The 19569-nt window shown below is 34.2% G+C and overlaps 1 protein-coding gene across 1 annotated transcript in view; it reads right to left on the reverse strand.

Moving 5' to 3' along the window:
- Positions 1 to 19569, reverse strand: part of LOC129218045 (cytoplasmic polyadenylation element-binding protein 2-like) — a 172583-nt gene that overhangs the window by 104751 nt on the left and 48263 nt on the right. Inside the window, exon 3 of the mRNA XM_054852224.1 lies at positions 12151 to 12201. Coding sequence (XP_054708199.1) covers positions 12151 to 12201 — 51 coding nt within the window. The remainder of the gene's footprint in view (positions 1 to 12150; positions 12202 to 19569) is intronic.

The following is a 19569-nucleotide window of genomic DNA, read 5'->3' on the forward strand; positions in this document are numbered from 1 at the left end:
CACCAAATTGCGCATCAAGAATTTCTCAGTGCTAAACTTGTAATGACTTTTTTACAAATTCGCTCTCATTCTGTTTTAGTGTTTCAAATTAAATGCAATTATTCATAATGGGCCCCTACAAGAGTCTCTAATCGGGTCCAGCATTCGTTAAGGCCGGCTCTGCCGCCTCGCTTTCCCAAATTTTACAACGCGGATCTTAAGTAAACAAATTTTGAACCCCCCTGAGTTTTGCTACACCTTATTTATTATTATTTTTTTTTTTCAAACGTATGAATAAATACAGGGAGAGTGGATTAAACTTTTCTGTTTTAAAGATGGAGTCATTACTAGATGTATACAATATGAACCTTGAAAGGAAATATAACAGCCACTTAGCTAGGGGGTTTGGGGGTTTCTCCCCCGGAAAAATTTCGAAATTGTAGTTTTAAAAGCAGTTTTAGACGATCTCTGGTGATGTTAGGGGAATAAAAGGTTCGGTGGCCCCTTCCCGGTAATTTTTTAATATCGAATCTTCAAAAACGCAATTGTAGATAGTCTACCGTTGTGTTAAGGAGATAGAACGGGTTCGGGGGCTCTCCTCCCATAAGGTTTCAAAATTGTAGTTCTAAAAACGCAGTTTTAGACTATCTGTGGTAATGTTGGGGAAAAAGGAGATTCAGGGGCTCGTCCCCCGAAAATTTTCGCGATTAAAGACGCTACTTTAGGCTATCTATGTTTGGGGGACAGGCAGTCTTCTGAAATTGATCCTCTAAAATTGCAATTGTAGCCGACCTTTGTGACGTTAAGAAAAATAGTTTTCCGAAGCTCTCCCGGAATTTTCTGAAAAATGCAGCCCTGAAAATGAAATTTAAGGCGATATTTAAGAATGTTGACGAGAGTGGGGGAAGGGAGAAGGGCGCTCCACTTAAATTTTCGAACTTGTAGCTTTAAAAACGCACTTTTGATAGATCTTGACAATGTTAGCGGAAGGTAAATTTCGGTGTCATTCTCCCGGCAGTTTTTCAAAATTCATGCTCCAGAAACGATATTTTAGGATTGTCTTCGAGTGTGTTACGGAGAGAGAGGGGAATCGGGGGGGAGGGGGGGCTCTCTCATGATTTTTTCAAAATTGCCGTTCTAGAAACGCAGTTTTAGGTGACTCTTGATGGTAAAGAGGGTGTTATTCGGGATTACACTGGGGGCGCTATCCTGGTAGCTTTCCAAAATGGAAGTTGCATAGCCAAAAAAGATGGATCACACACAGATACTCTGTGACAGATATTTTTCGGAAATCCTCAAAAATGGATTCAGCTATTCAGCGCACATCGAAAATCAAAACTCGAGAATTTTAACGAATCAAATATCTTTCTATGCATATCAGATACAGAAGAAAGTAAAAATGATTTACGAAAAATAATTAAAACACCTTAAGAACAGACTGTTCTGCTTCCATCAGCGAAAACGAACATCTCTGACAGTTTTAATAAAAATCATCGAATGATAAAATCAAACAATTAGTTGAAAAATGGTAGAGAAGATCATTGTAAAGTGAAATGAGAAAAATTCTGCATAAACTTAATCTACTTTAAGAAGAAAATATAATAACTGTCGATTGGAGGGATTAAAAATATGTTATTCGCAAACTTCAAAACCAGTTCTTAAAACTTTTTATTTTAGTCATTTTTTGATCTCTCTCCCTTTCATAACTGTCACACGTATTCATCATGCAGAATTGTGCTTTCAGAAAATATATAATAAATTAAAAAGAAAGCAAATCTTCTCATCCAGCTTTGAAACGGACACCAACTCCATCCCGTCTGTCTCTGATGTTCCCTTTATTGAAAAAGAGACACGGTCATTAAATTTTGAAAAGAGTACGTGAAAAAAGTATTATTTATGCATCTATTTCTTGTTGAATAAGTTTAAATATTTTTCTTTCCAAAAATCAAAAATTTCATGTTCTAAAGAAAAACAAAACTTTTGGGGGAAAAAATACCCCCCAAAAAATTTGATGGCGCAACGTGCGCCATAATCCCCCCCCCCCCCTGTGGGCACCCCTGAATGCAACAACAAAAACAATGTAAACCTTTAGGCTGTACCTTTCTGATAAAGATTCAATAACTTGTTTCTGGAATAAAAATATTTTTATTTTAAAAACCAAGCTATTGTTAATACGAGAAAATGCTCCAGTAATCGGCCATATATAGAAACCCGGTGCTTAGCCATGCATGAGCCAGTAGTCGGCCGTTTCATTTTCGTTACTCTTATGAGGTGTAAGTGAATAAATTTGAACAGAATTGAATGCGAAACTTACAGCACAGCAGTGTACTTTTAATTATTCCAGTAATTAGGAAAGAATTTTGCATTCTGGATGTCTTCATTACGTTTATCTTTATATTATCTTCTAAACTGCAATCAGTTTTAATATGCATCTCATGCAATATATATTTTTCATTATTTATCTTCTACATCAGCGGTTCTCAACCTACGGGGGGGGGGGGGGAGCAAACAAGGCGGGGTGGGCGTTAGGGTATATCAGATAAAATAAAAATAACCCTCTCAATGTTGTGGAAGTGTCTAATGTGAACGCCAACCTCACTTGCATCCTAAACTACCTCAAAAAATGGTATTTACTTCTTTTCATCTACGGTTTCATATGTTCTAATAATAAGCAGTTCAAAACAAAGCTTTCAACAGTTGAGTTAAATTTTGTGCGTGAAACTATCTAGATTTTTCCTTATTTACTAGCTTTCAGATTCATATCAGCTCCAGTTTCCAATTAGATTGCTTGTATTAAGCACGTACGGAGGGAGAGGGAGAGGAGGGGGGATGACCTCATAACAGTCTTCAAAGGCGCTGCAGAGTCTGAAAGTTTGAGAACCCCTGTTTTACGTCATTAACTAAAATGATATCATATGCTGCGAAAGAAGAAATTTGATGAATGGTAGAGACCGGGTTAAGCCGGAATTTTTTTTTTTTTTTTTTTTTGAGGGGGGGGGGAGGTATTTTGAAAACTTCCAAAACAAATTTAGATTCCTCTGCTCCCCCCATCCTGGCACAAAAAGGTTTCAGTGTTAACCTTTTTTGTTAACATTAAGACTGAACGAAAGAGTTGATACAACTCATGACCAATAAAGAGAGAATTATTGATTGATATGATAGACATTTGACTAGTCTATGTTCATTAGAACGAAACTTCAGCCTTAGTAAAATCAAACCATAAACGTAAGATGGTTTGATAAGAAAGACGATAAATCACCATTTTGTAATGATATGTTAAGTAGTAGAATACTTATTCTACACGCAACGATGGACTAAATTTACAACATCAGTTTTCAAGAATTCTAAGTTAAAACCAACATAAGGGGCAATAAAATGACAAAATAACCCCCTTTTGTCAAAAAAGTTTTAGGCAGAAAGTTTAAACATTTTCTTTAGAAGAAATTACGTTAGAAAGGGAATTTTTTCTCAAAACAGCTAAATTGTCGCTGTGTCAATACTTTATTTTGATTAGTATTTGATGAATATTAGAAAATCCAAATTAGGTACGCAGTTGACTACTGGGTAGATCAACAAAACAGTATACAACCAGTGGTCAATCTGCCATGGCCGACTATTGGAAATGCATAAGAATTTAGTAACCAATGGTCGGCCACCCCTCCAAGAATAATTGAGTCGAAGAAGGAGTTTAATTTTCAATTGAAACGTAATGTGATATATCATCAAAAACAACCTTGTTTTAAAACTTTCCCCGCCAAGAAAACCTTTAACTTTCCGCACAAAAAAGAAGGCCTTCATCCTAAACCCCAAAATCCTCAGCCGTAAAAAGTTATGATATCTACGAGGTCTGATCAAAAAGTTCCAGGACTTTCTCAATAATTCTTTATTAAAATTTTTTAACAATTATTCTAACTTATCACCTTCAAAGTACTCCCCTCTGGAGGAAATACACTTCTCCCACCGGTGTTTCCACTGTCCCATGCACCTGGAAAACTCTTCTTCGGGGATGCTGTTGAGCTGCTCCCGCGTTTTTTCTTCAATCTCTTCTATCGTCTGAAATCGCTGTCCTTTCATCGGGTACTTCAGCTTGGGGAACAGCCAGAAGTCGCAGGGGGGCAGATCAGGTGAATAGAGGGCTGGAGAAGGGTTGTCATGTTGTTTTTGGCCAAAAAATCGCGGATGAGGAGAGCGGTGTGGCAGGGCGCGTTGTCATGGTGGAGAAACCACTTGCCTGTCGCCCACAATTCAGGCCTCTTCTGCCTAATTTTTTGACTCAAAGTTCTCAGGGTGCCAAGGTAGCGAAATCTGTTGACTGTTTCACCTTGTGTGAGGAATTCATGATGGATCACACCTTTCGAATCAAAGAAAACAGTAATCATCACTTTGACGTTCGATTTCACCTGACGAGCTTTTTTGGGTCTTGGTGAGCCTTTTGACTTCCACTGGGACGACTGCACCTTCGTTTTCACGTCGTAGCCATAAACCCAACTCTCGTCACCTGTGATGATGGTTTTCAAGAAATTTTCGTCGGAACTGGCAATTGCAAGAGCTCCTGACAAACCTCCAGGTGGTGCACTTTTTGATCCTCTGTCATCAGAAGTGGAACGAATTTGGCTGCAACCCTTCTCATCTCCAATTTTTCGGTCAGGATCTCCTGACATGACCCAAATGAGATGTGGCGCTCCTCTGCCATCTCTCGAATCGTTAAACGTCGATTGGAACGCACTAGGGCATTCACTTTGGTCACTTGAGCATCGTCCGTTGAAGTTGAAGGCCTTCCTGAACGAGGGTCATCTGTCGTTGAAGTTCTGCCTTCCTTGAACCGTTTGAACCACTCATGACACCGTGAACGACTCATCACTTCATCACCGAAAGCGTCCTGAAGCATTTGGAAAGTTTCCACGAATGATTTGCCCAATTTCACGCAAAATTTGACGCAAACGCGCTGCTCTACTTTCCTGTCCATTACGAAAAAGCTAGAAACAAAGAAGTGGCTTCAGTAAAACAACTGTAACTTCCGTTTGGAGAAGGTTATCAGTATTATGAAACAACAGCTGTGCTCGGGAAGACTTACTCAAACAATGCTGCCAACCGGAAGTCTCTAGCACTCTCTGTTCCCGCGCAATTTCAAAAGTCCTGCAACTTTTCGATCAGACCTCGTAGTTTGCCCGCCAAGTATCTGCCAAATTATCATCCTCCCTGTTCTCTTTCATCACATCTACTTCCGTTAGAACCTCCTTTCACCTTCAACTCTTCAGAAATATGGATAAGATCTTTTAAATTGTTTATCCTGTTTGGCGAAAAGCTTTTCAAAGTGAAGTGGTTGTTTGGTGAGCAAAAAGCTTCCCGCCAAACAGGATAAACAATCTAGCTTTTCATTTTAATCTATGACTTTTTTTTTTCTTAAATCTTATAATATTTTACGTTTTATGGGATAATTTTAATTACTTGGAGATTTATTTTTCTTTTGATGGAGGTCTATGTCTTGTTAACCGACTTCAAAAAGGAGGCGGTTTTGTTTTTGTCCACTCACAGCGTCTCACCTAGTGAACCGATTTTGATGATTTTTTTTAATGGATAGGGGATGGCTCAACTTAGGTCCCATTACTTTGTTTGACCATATTTGTTCTTTAAAAAAAGTTATGGGCAAATAATTTTTATGCAATTTCCCTATTAAATGATTAAAATGATATGAAACCCATTGTTATAAAAGTTTGGTGCCCTATAACAGTAACATTAATAGTAATTGTAATGATCATTTTGAATAAAGGCTTCTCTGAAGCAATACAGTGATATAGAGCCGAACTTTTTACTAGGTAACTTCTTACTTTTACAGAAAAATCTACATTTACACTAAAAAGAATAAAATTAAAAAATTTTGAAAAAAAAAAAAAAAAAAAAGATCCGACTTTAAAATTGCTCTAAAAAGTGAAAAATAATCTTATCCTTTAAACACCATCGATAATACTTTCACAGCCATAACTCAACTACAACTATAAATTTAACCAGGCCTAGTTTCTTCACTACCACATACATTATGAATTGATAACAGCATATTTGAGTAACGATATAAATGTTTCGTTCCTAACTTTGGATGATTTTCTGAAAAAAAATATGAACGAAGCATCGTTACACTGGATTTTACTTTTTGTTTTTGCGCTAACTTCAAAAATTATGTTTAATAGTATTATCGATGGTGTTTAAAGAATAAGATTATTTTTCACTTTTTAGAGCAATTTTAAAGTCGGTTCTATTTTTTTTTCCAAAAATTTTTTAATGCCTAGTTTTGTTTAAAAGTTCATTAAAAAGACGAAATAACGCATGTTATTACCAAGCGAAAAAAAAAAAAAAAAAAAACTAGGCCATTAAATTTTTTAAATTTGAAAGTGTCAGAAGAGCTATACAACTGTATTCGACGTCAAATGGCGGATATCCTAAATTTTCTACAGCGACTGCGCATGATGCACGCGGACTTAGCTCTTTAAAAGTCTTGAATAAATTAATTGCAAAAATTTTGTCTGTTAACAAATTACTGCAAAACACGGATATGCACACACGTATTTCATATATTTTCAGTTCATAATGTTTTACGGTAAGGTGGGGCATTTGTGACTGAAAAATCCATTGTTGATCTTTGATTATTTTTAACTGGAAAACTATTTACAGCAAAGTATTAAAATAAAAACTGTCAGGTGATATGCTATATATTTATGTACATAATATGCTATTTGTAGATGTACTTTTGAATTATGGTTAAAAATGTGTTACTTTTTTAAAAAGGATCTAAAAAGTCACATTTGCCCCGGGACTGGGGCATTAATGATTTTTTGAGGGGCATTTGTGATGACTGCCAATTATAGGTACTTATTTTAGTGTTTTATCATACTGGGTAATTGTGATGAAAAATTTACATTCTGAACTGCAAGTAGCTACATTCTTAGTTTTAATATGACAATAGGTTCTTGAGAAATTAAATTTTATTATGACTCACAAATTAAAACATTTTTCAAAATTAAAAATGATATATGAAAAAAGATGTTATAATCTACAATTTATAAAGGAAACAGTGCAAAAATGTCATTTTTGAATTTGTTAAGTTTTTTGTACATTAAAGAAATCATTGCATATGTTTTTGAGTCCAACGTGAATGGTCCAATTCCTATAATATTTAGTGGACAAGCAAATATAAATGGCTTATTAATTTCTGAGATATCATCTCTTCTTGGCCATTGGGAAGTTTCGTTTTCAGCCTTGTGAAGAAACTTAAACATATATCCAGTTCCAGTTTTATTATCTGACAAAACTCTCCTAATATAATAACACTTTTCAAAATATACAACATAATATTTCTCTAACTCGACATGATACTGAACTTTATTCAATTGTTGTTTGAGTGCATCTAAAGTCCATTCCTTTAAATCACCTAGTAAATTTAGTTGAGTTCAGGAATTTTGCCATCATCTTTATCAACAGAACTATTTTCATTTTGACTCTTTATTTCAGGGTAAGTTTCAAGTTCCCCTATTTCTTCATATTCTTCTAGTTCATCAATAATAAAGTCACTCACAGATATATCTCTATCACTGTCCTTGTTCAACTCTCTGTTAAGTTCTTCTTCCAAATCTCCGTCTACTTTGTCACTATCAGAATCTACTTGATACACTTTAAGCTTTTTTTTCTGTTTACATAGATTTAGAGCTTTAAATTCACGTTCTTCCTTTTTAATTTGTCTTACAGCCTCTCTCTCTCTTTTCTTTTGTAATCTTTCATTTTCTTCGCTTTATTTTTCTCTAGCCTCTCCGATTCTTTTGCTTTGTTTTTCTCCAGTTTTTGTTTCTGTAATGCTTTCTTTTTTTCCTCTTCCGCTATTCGTTGTTCTAAATAAGACTTACTAGTTAATGTTGTTGACAAATCTATTCGACGACGTTTAGTAGCTGTTAATAAAGGCTGTTGGGTAACAGTTTGAAGTAATATATCTTCGAATGAGCATCTTGTTTCACTGTGGCTAAGTCTTATGAATTTAATAAATAAAAGATAATACTTTATAATAACAGCAATACATTTGAAACTTACAAACCAAAGACCTAAGTGATGTTTAAAAACATGCTTCAAAAGAACACCAACTGGTAGCCATATTGGAATCACTTTTGCCCCACACTTGTCATCACTATTGCCCCCACCCCATTTTTAAAGGGGCATAAGTGATTTCACTTAAAATAGCTGTTATAAGTGTTGTAAAATTTATATTATTATAAATTTTTAACGTAAAACTTCATTTAAAATAGCGCAGTACAAAAATTATATTTTTAGAACAAAAATTAAAAATTTAGTGAAAACATTTGTAGATTATCAACAAACCTGAAATCCATGTTCAAAAGTAATATAATAGGAAAACTCCATTCATTAAAAAGTATAATGGAAATGCATCTCAAATACTTTTGAGTGTTATATAAGACATTTTAAGGTATAAGACTGAGGTAATTTCATACAGTAAATAATAATATCACAGGAGTAATAAACCCTGGTCACATTTTCCCCAAATCACAATTTCCCTACCTTACCCTATGTTTGTGAAAAATGCATTAATTTAGAAAATAAGCAAACCAATAAAAAAAAGCTATTTTTCACTTTCAATTATGAAGTTAGATGTATCATATTCATATGCATATATAGTTTTATGCAATATGTCACGTAAAATATTCTAATGGTTTAACCCCAGTTTCGGACCGACATTTAACCCCCCCCCCCTTTAAATATATCAAAACTGAAAAACAGGGGGGAAAAATTTCGTATCGGCAAAACTGTGGGGGGGGGGGCAGCATTCTAATCTGATTTATTAATTTGTTGCTCTGCTTAAATGTAAACAAACAACATGGAATCTTAAAACAGAAAGCCCAATGAGGAAGTCCGAGCGCATGCGCAGTCGCTGCGGCAAACTTGAGATATCCGCGATTTAACGTCTAGTTGCAAAAGTTGGTTTCTGTTTTAGTCTTGATTGAATTTCCTTTCCTAAGACAACTTTGAACAACTGTTAGATCTGTTCTAACCTTGCAATTGCAGTCAGAGATTTACAAACCCTATGAGCTGAGAGTAAGTACATAAGAATTTAAGGGAAATTAGTGATTTTCAAACTTTAATTACTCTAGCCCATGATGTCTCTGGGGGTTGAATTTTCGTATACGTACTCAATGGCCCCCCAAGAATATGTATACCAAAAATCATTACCATAGCCCCCCGGGGGGCTGTGTCAAAACTCCGGGAAGGTACAATTTGGGGGGGTAAAAACGAGGGGGGAGGGGGTCAAATGGCACAAAGGGCACATCAGTAGGGCACAAGGAATGTGTGTGCGAAATTTCAACTTGATTCGTCTTTTCGTCTGAGTTGTAGCCCTGTCAAAAAAAGCGAAATCTTTTTTGAACAGCGGTTTTCTAACTTGAATTTCTCCTCCCCCTGATTGTCCTGGGGATTGTATTTTGGTTTATGTCGTCAGGGGCCACTAGAGATTGAGTATACCAAAAATCAACTCCGGGGGTCTTCATGGGACTGAGATACAGAGGCGTGAAAAACCAAGAAAACCCCAACTTGTTCTGTCGTGTAAACTGTTCCTTAGTCACTTTTTTCTTTCCTCTTTCTTGGCGGTGGATTTGTTTTTGTTGGCTGCTGACGTTTGGTTCTCTTGGCGACCGGGACGCTCCCGCGTCCCGTGATTATCCATTAAAACATAAGTGAAAGCAAATTTACATCAGAATGAAAAAAATAAGGGTACTTAACATTTAAAGATGATGTGTCTTCTTATAGGAAAAAAATAAACAGGATCACAAACTAGGATGATGGGAATACCATTTAAAATAAAATTACTCATTACTACTTAATAAAACGTACTTACAACTTCACTGGTTCTGGAATGATAGTTTGGGGCAGGTAAAGGAATGTGGGAATGCATCATATCCGATTTTGAGTTATACATTATGTGGCCGACTACTGAAGCACTAACCCTATTTTTAAAAAAATCGAACTGGTGTCCCACTTACCCCATAGTAAGGGATAAGTGGGTTTAAACTTAAATGAAGCATATCTAAAAAAGGGGTTAGGGGGTCTTACAGAATAATCTATGTAAATTTTTAGTGTGAATAATTTTTTTGTAAATGCATGCATTCATGAGATATTTACTATCTTTTAAATCTGTATCATGGAAAATTTTAAAACGAAAAATAAACAATTTCATTTGTGAAAATTATTAAAAGCTTATTATTAAAAGATTATTATTATTAAAAGGTATATATTTTACTTTTACATATAAAGGTGTGTTTTATGAACGTAACACAGTTGATTAAGATCAATTTGAATACATTTGCCAAAACTGTAAGTTGAAAAATAAATTGGAAACACTAAATGACTGCGTCTATGTAAAATTAGCTAAGGAAGAACCATTATCGCTTCATCCTTAGTAATTATTCCAACATCATCTGCACTATGCCAATAAAAAGTGTCACTATTTCTATTGTTTCTTGCAAATTCAACAGTATTTTTAATTTGTATCATCAACTTCTAACATTATACCTGCTTAAATATTTATGATTTTTTTTCATGTATGTTTCACAAATACATAATCACTAGCTCAGCAGTTTTTGTAGTTGAACTATCAATTCCTACTAAGTCATCATAGTTGTCTTGTATTTCACCAATACAAATATTTAATCAGAGTTGCTTTTGATTTTAAAATCCCCAAAGGACACCAAAAATTGAAGTCCGTGGGTACATATGGTTCTTAGGTACAAAGGTACGCCATTTTGGTTTTGCAAGCCAGTCACATAGACAGAACCGCAGTTTCACGACATCAAACACCAGAAACAACACCTTGAAAACATTGGGCAACATGATACCTACAACTACAAAAATAATAAAATCCGCGACGTACAAAAAAAAAAAAAAAAAAAAAAAGGACCGTGAAGTGGGGCTACTTGGACCCGAAATGTCACACTTTTTGCGAGTTTTACACCTGAATGCTTTGTTAAACAAATAATGTAAACTGGTAACCTTGTTTTTACCCCTTTTCAGACGTTCTGCTACCACCTTAAGCCTTTTTTAAACATCAAGTTTAACTACTTATATTATTTTTTTTCTATTTTTAAAAATTGGGTTCAAGAACGCTGGGGCTATTTGGTTCCACTCAGAAAATCCATTAGAAAAAGCTGTAAAACATGTGGTGGTATCAAGGGCCAATAATTTTGAAAAATAAACTCAAAACGTACATTCTAGTGAGCAAACTAATTATATAAATTGCAAATTATTTATATAAATTAATATAAAATCAACGTATATAAAAACATATTTTTAGGGAAACATATTTTCAGGCATAAATATATATAACATATATCTATTAGTGGCGTCACTACGGGGGGTTGGGGTAGGCTGTCCACCCCGGTTGTCCTCCTACTAGGGGATGACACCCAAAGTGGAATTGCAAGTTTTTGAAAAATATAAAGCTAAAATGCATTTTTAAGACTATAAATTTGAAAAATGTCCAAGGAGAAAACCCCCGACCCCACCTTTTCCACCCCACATAATGGAGTGAATACTATACCCAGGATTAGGTTCATATTTTCAATACTTTGACCTAGTAAAGACTTCCTTTTATACCAAAAGACTGAAACCCATTATCTTTCCCTGCGTCATAGATACGTTTGAAATAATTAAGGTGCCATAAATTTCAACCCCCTTACTTTTTTGACCTCTTGACGGCCTGCACACATGAGTCTAGGGCAAGTTATATAAAAAATGTTAATAGTTTTTTTTTTTTGTCTTTTGCACATTATCCCACTTAAAATTTAGTTATAACACAAATGTAGTTATCTCTGAAATTTGTATGAATTTCATCATTCCCCTTGCCCCGGGTGTCACCCAAGCTAGATACGCTTCTGTATATATATATATATATATATATATATATATATATATATATATATATATATATATATATATATATATATATATACATACATAATACAAACTTCTGTACAAAATGCTCTACAGTCTAGTAGGCTGAAAGCTAAGTTTCCTATGGCACTTTTATAGAAACCGTTTTATTGCGAGGATATTTTTAATGTACCATCAGGTCTGCAAGAAAAGTAAAAAATAATATATATTTTTAAAAAGTGAAAAGAAACATACCTTGCACATTTCCCATACTTTGAAGATTATTTGCACTGTAGTTCATATATCCTGGAAAAAAGAAAAAAAAAATCATCAATGTAATTTAGTAAAATATAACTATTATCAAAGTACATTAAATCCAAATCAATTATCCTTAAATAGCGCTAGGAGAGTGTATAGCAAAAGATATACATGAGTACATTCATTACAATATTTGTTCACTAAGTAATTTATTTCGTATATTTCGAGGGTTAACATTTCAAAAAATGTATTTTAATTTACTTTTCTAAAATCTAATTGCATAAAGTTATATGTTCAAAATTAACGATCGATCGAAAAATGATAAAACTGATCAATTCACGTGTTTAAAGAAAGAATAATCGACTTAACAAGTGTAGGTTTTATATTTTTCTCAAGTAATTATTTCATAAAAAGTAAAATCGAGTTTTGAATTGAAAGAAAAGAGTTTAATGTTGCCATCCGTTTTGAGTTTTTTAGTGGTCATTTAATCAATAACAACATTAAACTTCAATTCATACAAAAAGTAAGTCGTAAGGGCACCACCCACCTAATCTGCCTCCCCCCGGCACCTCTTCTGACCCCCCACCTTTTGGGTGTACCGGCCGTCTATGGGTGTAGAGTATTATCATTTTCTCTGGCTTGCTCGATCCCCTCATTTTTCACAGATCGAACATATCTGGGATCGCTTGGGATGGTAAGTTGGACAGCCTACGGTTTTGATTGAATTAGTAACGCGTTTACACTAACTGAGGTACGAGATGACGTAGGTAATCATACGAGACTGTTATGAATCAACGCTCGCCGGTATCGCCTCGTTCATTCTTGCTAAAGGTGGCTCAAAAGGGTACTAAAACCTCCATTCATTTGGGATTTTTCCATGAATAAATGATCATTTTGCTTTCTATTTGCAATCACTTTCCTATATTAAAATTGTCCTCACGTATGTACAATTTCGTTTCATTCTGGCAACTCCTTCTTGGTGCGTCGATCCTTTTTTGTTGTATTTAATTACATGCAAAGTTTATCTTTTGATAATTGATGTAAAGACTATTTGCTGCCAATCGGGTTAAGTCACCCAATATGGCAGTACCTCCAAATATGGGGTACCTATGTTTTTCTTTATACTTGTATCCGACACCTACAACGAATATCGCAACTAGTTTTTTAAAAGTTCATTCTTCGTGTTGTGACCAGAAACAGTAGTCTGACCCGCAGTAGCTGCTGTTAAAAGTGTTTGCTTCTTTCACAGTTCCAAAAAAATTTTACGATGTTACAGTAACCAGGTTACATCATTTTTTTACGTTAAAAATTATAACTTTATGAGTTATTATTTCTTCTGTAGTTACGTTAAGCACGTGCTTTTTCAGTATTTATTCGTTAAGATTGAAAATTAAGTTGGAGAAATGAGCAATCTAGGGTAGGGCGCTCAAAAGGGAAATTTTTGTAAAGCATGTTCATTACGGTGGGCCGAAAAAAAACTTTTTTTTTTTTTATTTCGATGATGGGTAGTGCGGAAGAGGTGTCATTGGTGGAGCAAAGTGTACATAAAAAGTTTGAATTTTTTCTGTAAATTTCTTGATCCGCCGTAATTGGGTTGAAGTTTTGAAAAAATGCTGTTTTATCATGTTTTTAGCCAAAATTAGTAAAAATAGTATGTTTCTATTTTCGATGATGAGTTGGGTGGAAAAGGTGCCATTAGTGGCATTAAACTCTCATAAAAACATTGAAGTGTGTGGTATACTTCTTTCCTTTGCCAAAAATGAGTAGAAGTTTTGGCAATTTTCAGTCTTTTTTAACGATTTCAATACATTTTCTCAAATAGTAAAAATTTTGTTTTCGCCGTATTTCTCTGCCATAATTACATGACACAAGATGCATTTTTAGATGCGTGGTGTGTTATAAATTAACTAATTATTGGGTATAATTTTTTAAATTTAAATTATGCTATTAGAAAAAGCAGTGCAGCTCTCTGTTTGATTTGTTTTAAAACCAACGGGAGTAACGCAGAATTCGTTCTTAATCACTGGTAAATCTCTTAAAATAAGAACAAAGTTATTATCTCTTAACTAAAAACAGTCGCGTGAAACGGCACTCCCGTAAGTCCATGAAAAGAAAAGAAGGAAAAAAAAAAAAACAACAAAAAAAAAAAAAAACAAAGGTGTCATTGCAGGTGTTAAAAAAAAAGAAGGAAGTAAATAAAGAACTGCAACATTTGGTGTACATTTTTCATACGAACGAACTCCCAGTCTGACACCTTATAATAAGATAGAGAAAGTACTGAACTTAAGAACTTTCTGGCTCAATCAAACCCAAGTTGATGGCATGCGAAAACCTACTTATGCTATCATTCTATGTTACCTCTTGTCATGTATTTCTACATTGACAAAAGAAAAGGAAAATACTGAACATTTGAGCACAGACCAAAAACATAATTGATAATTGTGCAACTGTTTTAACTGGACTGAAACTCTCCAGAGTTTCAACACAGCCAACCAGGACCTATTACGTAATCTAGGTGGCTCACAGCTGCCTACAGAACTCTTTGCTCACACTTAAGAGCCAGTTTTTTTTTTTTTCTTTTTTTTAAGGATCAGGCAGGTTGGATAGTTGACATTTTTGATTTTGCTGAAATTTTCAGGATATGTCCATTACTTATTAACTATTAAACATGTGTTTTTTTATTTTTGCGAAAAAAAAAACTTACGTTTTTGGAGGTCAAAGTTGGATTTAGTTCGTATTTTCAAGAAAAACATAACAATTTACATGGGTAGAAGCCGGGTAGCTCAACCGGTAAGGCCCTGGGCCTGAAACCGCAAGGTCGCGGGTTCGATACCGGCTGATTGCATTGTTGTGCTCATATTTCCCTTCAAACATCGTGCTAATCTTTCGCCTTTTGTGTACCAATTTACATGGGCCAATACTTTTTACATTAAGAGTGAACCGTGGGCACTGGCAATTATTTTGTGTTCTACTTTATCCTCGATATATGTTAATACATAATTAGTTGTGGTTGACTCCTTTCGCAAAAGTCAGGGGTCACTCAAAGTTGTACGAAAAAAAGTTTTTTTTCTGCAACTTTGACCGTCGAAATCTTCTTGCGCCAACAGTGAGCCACAGTAGTACATATTTCAGTAAATACATACCATAGAGTAGTATCCAAGAGAAAGATTTGTGTGGCTGACATTCGGCACACCGAAATATTTGACTCTGAATTTACAGAAATCACAAAATTGCATGACTTTCAAGGTCATTAATTGCTTACGCCAAGAGTCAGCAGATATGAAACTACCTGGAGGTTAAGCCTTTCTTGTCATAGAAACACAATCAGTTAACAGACCTATGGCTACTGTTTCAACTTTTATGTAATTTGACTCTAAACTTTGCTCAAAGAGTGTTTCTTGGCGCTTGTGAAAAAATACCAATTACCTGCTTTTAAGTATTTATTACTATTATTTGTAACAATATTATAATAAATTTTCATAAACTAACTAAAATGGTAACAAAAGACAACATACACTTGGAACCAAATTGAAAATCAAGTTTATAAACTACTCAGTGTGCAATAAAAACTCTTTTTGTCTAAGTTAAATAAATACCCTTGTGAATGAAAAGTAAAATAAGAAATAACAACGTCAAATAGCACGAATTGCAGGTCACTGCAGACACGTGTTTCGGCGTAACAAGGAGCGCCTTTTTCAAATCAAAAGAAATCAGCATATGGATGAAAAGGCATCCGACAAAAGACATACGCTTTTTTCGAATGTCTTTTCATCCATAAACTCATTTCTTTTGCGTTGAAAAAGGCGTTCCTTCTAACGCCCAAACACGTGTCAACACACGTTGTAATTTCTTGTTTTCTACTAGTCTACTTGGCCAGGCGACTTTTCTTGAAACGTCTCGTCTTCTCTTTTCCATTTGAGAATTATGAATCTGCTCGACTGTAGTACGATTCAAACTAAACCAAAAGAATCTTTCAAAAAGACCACGAATTTTAATGGATTTCTAAGATGCTAGGCCCTTTCCAACAGGAAAAAAAAGCACTTCTCATACAAATAAAAGACGCCTGATTATAATATTTTCATGAGAGAAGAGGAAACTTATAAAATCATCTGCAGAAAGCACATCAAAAGAAATCAAAGACATCCGGTAAAAGCGTATGTCTTTTATCGGATGCCTTTTCATCCATATGCTGATTTCTTTTGATTTGAAAAAGGCGTTCCTTGTTACGCCGAAACACGTGTCTGCCGTAACCTGCAATTCGTGCTATTTGACGTTGTTATTTCTTATTTTACTTTTCAGTCACAAGGGTGTTTATTTAACTTAGACAAACAGTTTTTTTTTTTGCATACTGAGTAGTTTATGGACTTAATTTTCAATTTGGTTCCAAGTTTATGTTGTCTTTTGTTACCATTTTAAGTTAGTTTATGTACAGCACCTTTCTGAATACACAAAAAAGCTTTTCGTAATAAACAAAAAGCTCTCCGAGATTTTTTACAGTGTGGCAAGTGTTCTTATTTGCCATGAAAGTGCGTGTTTGAAATTCTGTAACTTTTGATTGGTTGAATAAAATATAACAAAACACCAAATCAAATTGAAGGAAATTTAAAGCTCTACAACTTTGCCATTAACAATTTCCATGAATACTGATCCTGGAAGGCACTAGAAGCAAATGTTTGACAAAAAGAGAGAATTTTTCCGAAAATCATCAATTTTTCGTAACATATACCCGGAAAATTATTGGAAATTTGACAAATATGTGTAGAAACAGTTGCATAGGAAGTTTATTTAGCTTGAATTTTTATTTTAAACGTATTTTTTCTACCGTTTCCGACATTTTCTCGAAAGCCCCAAAATTTGCTTCCCCCCTCCCTCCCACCTTTAGCTCACCCCCCAGGGTCGGGGACTTTTAGTATGTTTACTTACTAACTACCCCTAACAATATTCTGAAATCAAAAATTATCGCATATTAAACGCATGCTACACCCCTGTTTTGAGCACTCATTGACTGGACATAGTATCCGAAACAATTTTAGAATCTGAAGTCCTACGTCAGCTGTGTGCAGTAAATAAAAATATTACTAAAATAGCACTGACTTTGCAGATGGCCACGAAGGAAAAGATGCTTTCATTGTAGCAATACTGTAACAAGTAAAAGCGCTAAAATGCAGAAATTTAACTCAGAAAAAGCTTTTATTACCTAAAAAAGTGTAGATAAAAACACTCTGTTGAAGGTACAAGCAGATATTTTCTGTACATCCTCACCATCTTTTGTTCTTTGTTGAGTTCTGGGCTGTTTAATCCTAATTTTGAGCGCAGCTGCAAAGTTTTCGAATATCACATTTCAAGTTTGAAGTATACGAAATAAAAAGCTAGTTTATGACACACCACGCATCTAAAAATGCATCATGTGGGATAAAACTATGTAATTATGGCAGAGAAATATGGCAAAAACAAAATTTTTACTGTTTGAGAAAATTTACTGAAAACATTAAAAAAAAATGAAAATTGCCAAAACTTCTACTCATTTTTGGCAAAGCAAAGGAGTACACCACACACCTCAAAATTGTTATAGAAGTTTAGTGCTACCAATGGCACTTTTTCCCCGCAAATCATCACCGAAAATAGAAACGTACTATTTTTACTAATTTTGGCTAAAAACATGAAAAAACAGCATTTTTTCGAAACTTCAACCCAATTGCGGCAGATCAAGAAATTGTGCAAAAAAAATTCAAATTTTTCATGTGCACTTTGCTCTACCTATGGCACCTTTTCTGTACTACCCATCATCGAAAAAAAAAAAAAAAAAAAAAGCTGTTTTTCGGCCCAGCCTAATGTTCATACTCGTTAATAATTTCTTTTCTCTGCAACCCAACACTCTTTTACTCCTCTTAAAAAACTCATTTCTGTTATTTGATTTTTCAAACTTGTGCAACTTACCAGTTGTCTTGATATAAAAAATAAAAAAATGTTAGATTGTAAAAAAAAAATTACATTTTTATGCCATACCAGCTAAATATATACATAATACATACATACATATATATATATATATATATATATATATATATATATATATATATATATATATATATATTTCTAAATTTTTACGATATTCAACAGTATTTTTTTATAACTTGTTTACCAAATTATGAAAGCTATTAATTGCTATCTTTCACTCATGAGAAGTAAAAAATGTATATTTTGTCAAATTTTCAGTTTTATTTATTTCAATTTTTCGTAAATAATATTACATAGCAAATGAAACAAATTTCATATTCACTGCTTATTCCCAGTTTTTTTACGATGCAATACGATAAAATAAATAAATCTTTTTCAACTTGCTGTTGGTCCACTAAACCCACGTGTGAGATTTATCATACCCTACATACAACCAAAATTATAAAACAAATGGCTGTACATTTAAGCTGTAGAATTGGACTCAAAAGCAAATTGTAGAATTGGACTATCGCCTTTCATTTTTTTGCTAAAATTCATCTTTCGAAAAAAAAAAAAAAATGTCATTAATATGCACATGCAAACTCATAAAATATAGTAATGCGTTTTTTATTTCAGTTAAACAGGTATCTGTAAAGAGCAAGGTATATGCAGTAAATGTAACTTTTAACATTTGTTTCATACAGTTACTCTATGATCGCTTCATTCAAACAACATAGAAGGTCTGCTGCAGGGGTGATAGCAGGGGTGATAGTAGACTCAAGTAAAATTTTCTGAAGACAGTATGAAATTTTCGGAAACTATAAGGAAGCTTTCCCCCCTCCCCCCCCCCCCCCCCCCCCCCCCCCCCCCCGCCGTAAAAACTCTTCAAATATGCGTACAAAAATCATTGAAATCATTGGAAAAAAAATTAAAAGTTTTTTTTAAATAAGTTTTCAGTTTTAGAATGTGTTTCAGTACAAAATTTTCGGAAACGGCAACCCAAAATCTTCGGAATTTTGGATCACAAACACCACTGGTCAGCTAAAATGGTGTGTAAAAATTGGGAGTTTAAATTATAAAAATAACAGAATTTAACATCATTTAAGTATTTAAAGATATTTTTTTTTCATTTGCAAATGAATACGAATCTCTTCTGCTGGGACTTTCAACCTCCCAGTATTTGTCCACCAAATTTATCCCTCCCTCCCCCTTGATCTTGTGACGGCCCTAAATTGTTCAATGGGTGTCACTGCTCTGAAAAGAAAGATAATACATTTCATCATGAGTTAATGGAAAACCTGTTAACTTTTGTAATCAATTTTATTTTTACTAAAAAAACCTTTTTTATTTTGAAATTTGATTGAAAAATACATGAAAATGAGACTTTCTTAACAAAGAGTGAGATTTTTTTTGAACTCCCAGTAGGAACTTCTTTTTTTTCTTTTTTTACTCCCATTAGGAAGTTTTATTTTATTATTT

Source organism: Uloborus diversus, chromosome 3, assembly GCF_026930045.1.
Source record: "Uloborus diversus isolate 005 chromosome 3, Udiv.v.3.1, whole genome shotgun sequence".
NCBI lineage: Eukaryota > Metazoa > Arthropoda > Arachnida > Araneae > Uloboridae > Uloborus > Uloborus diversus.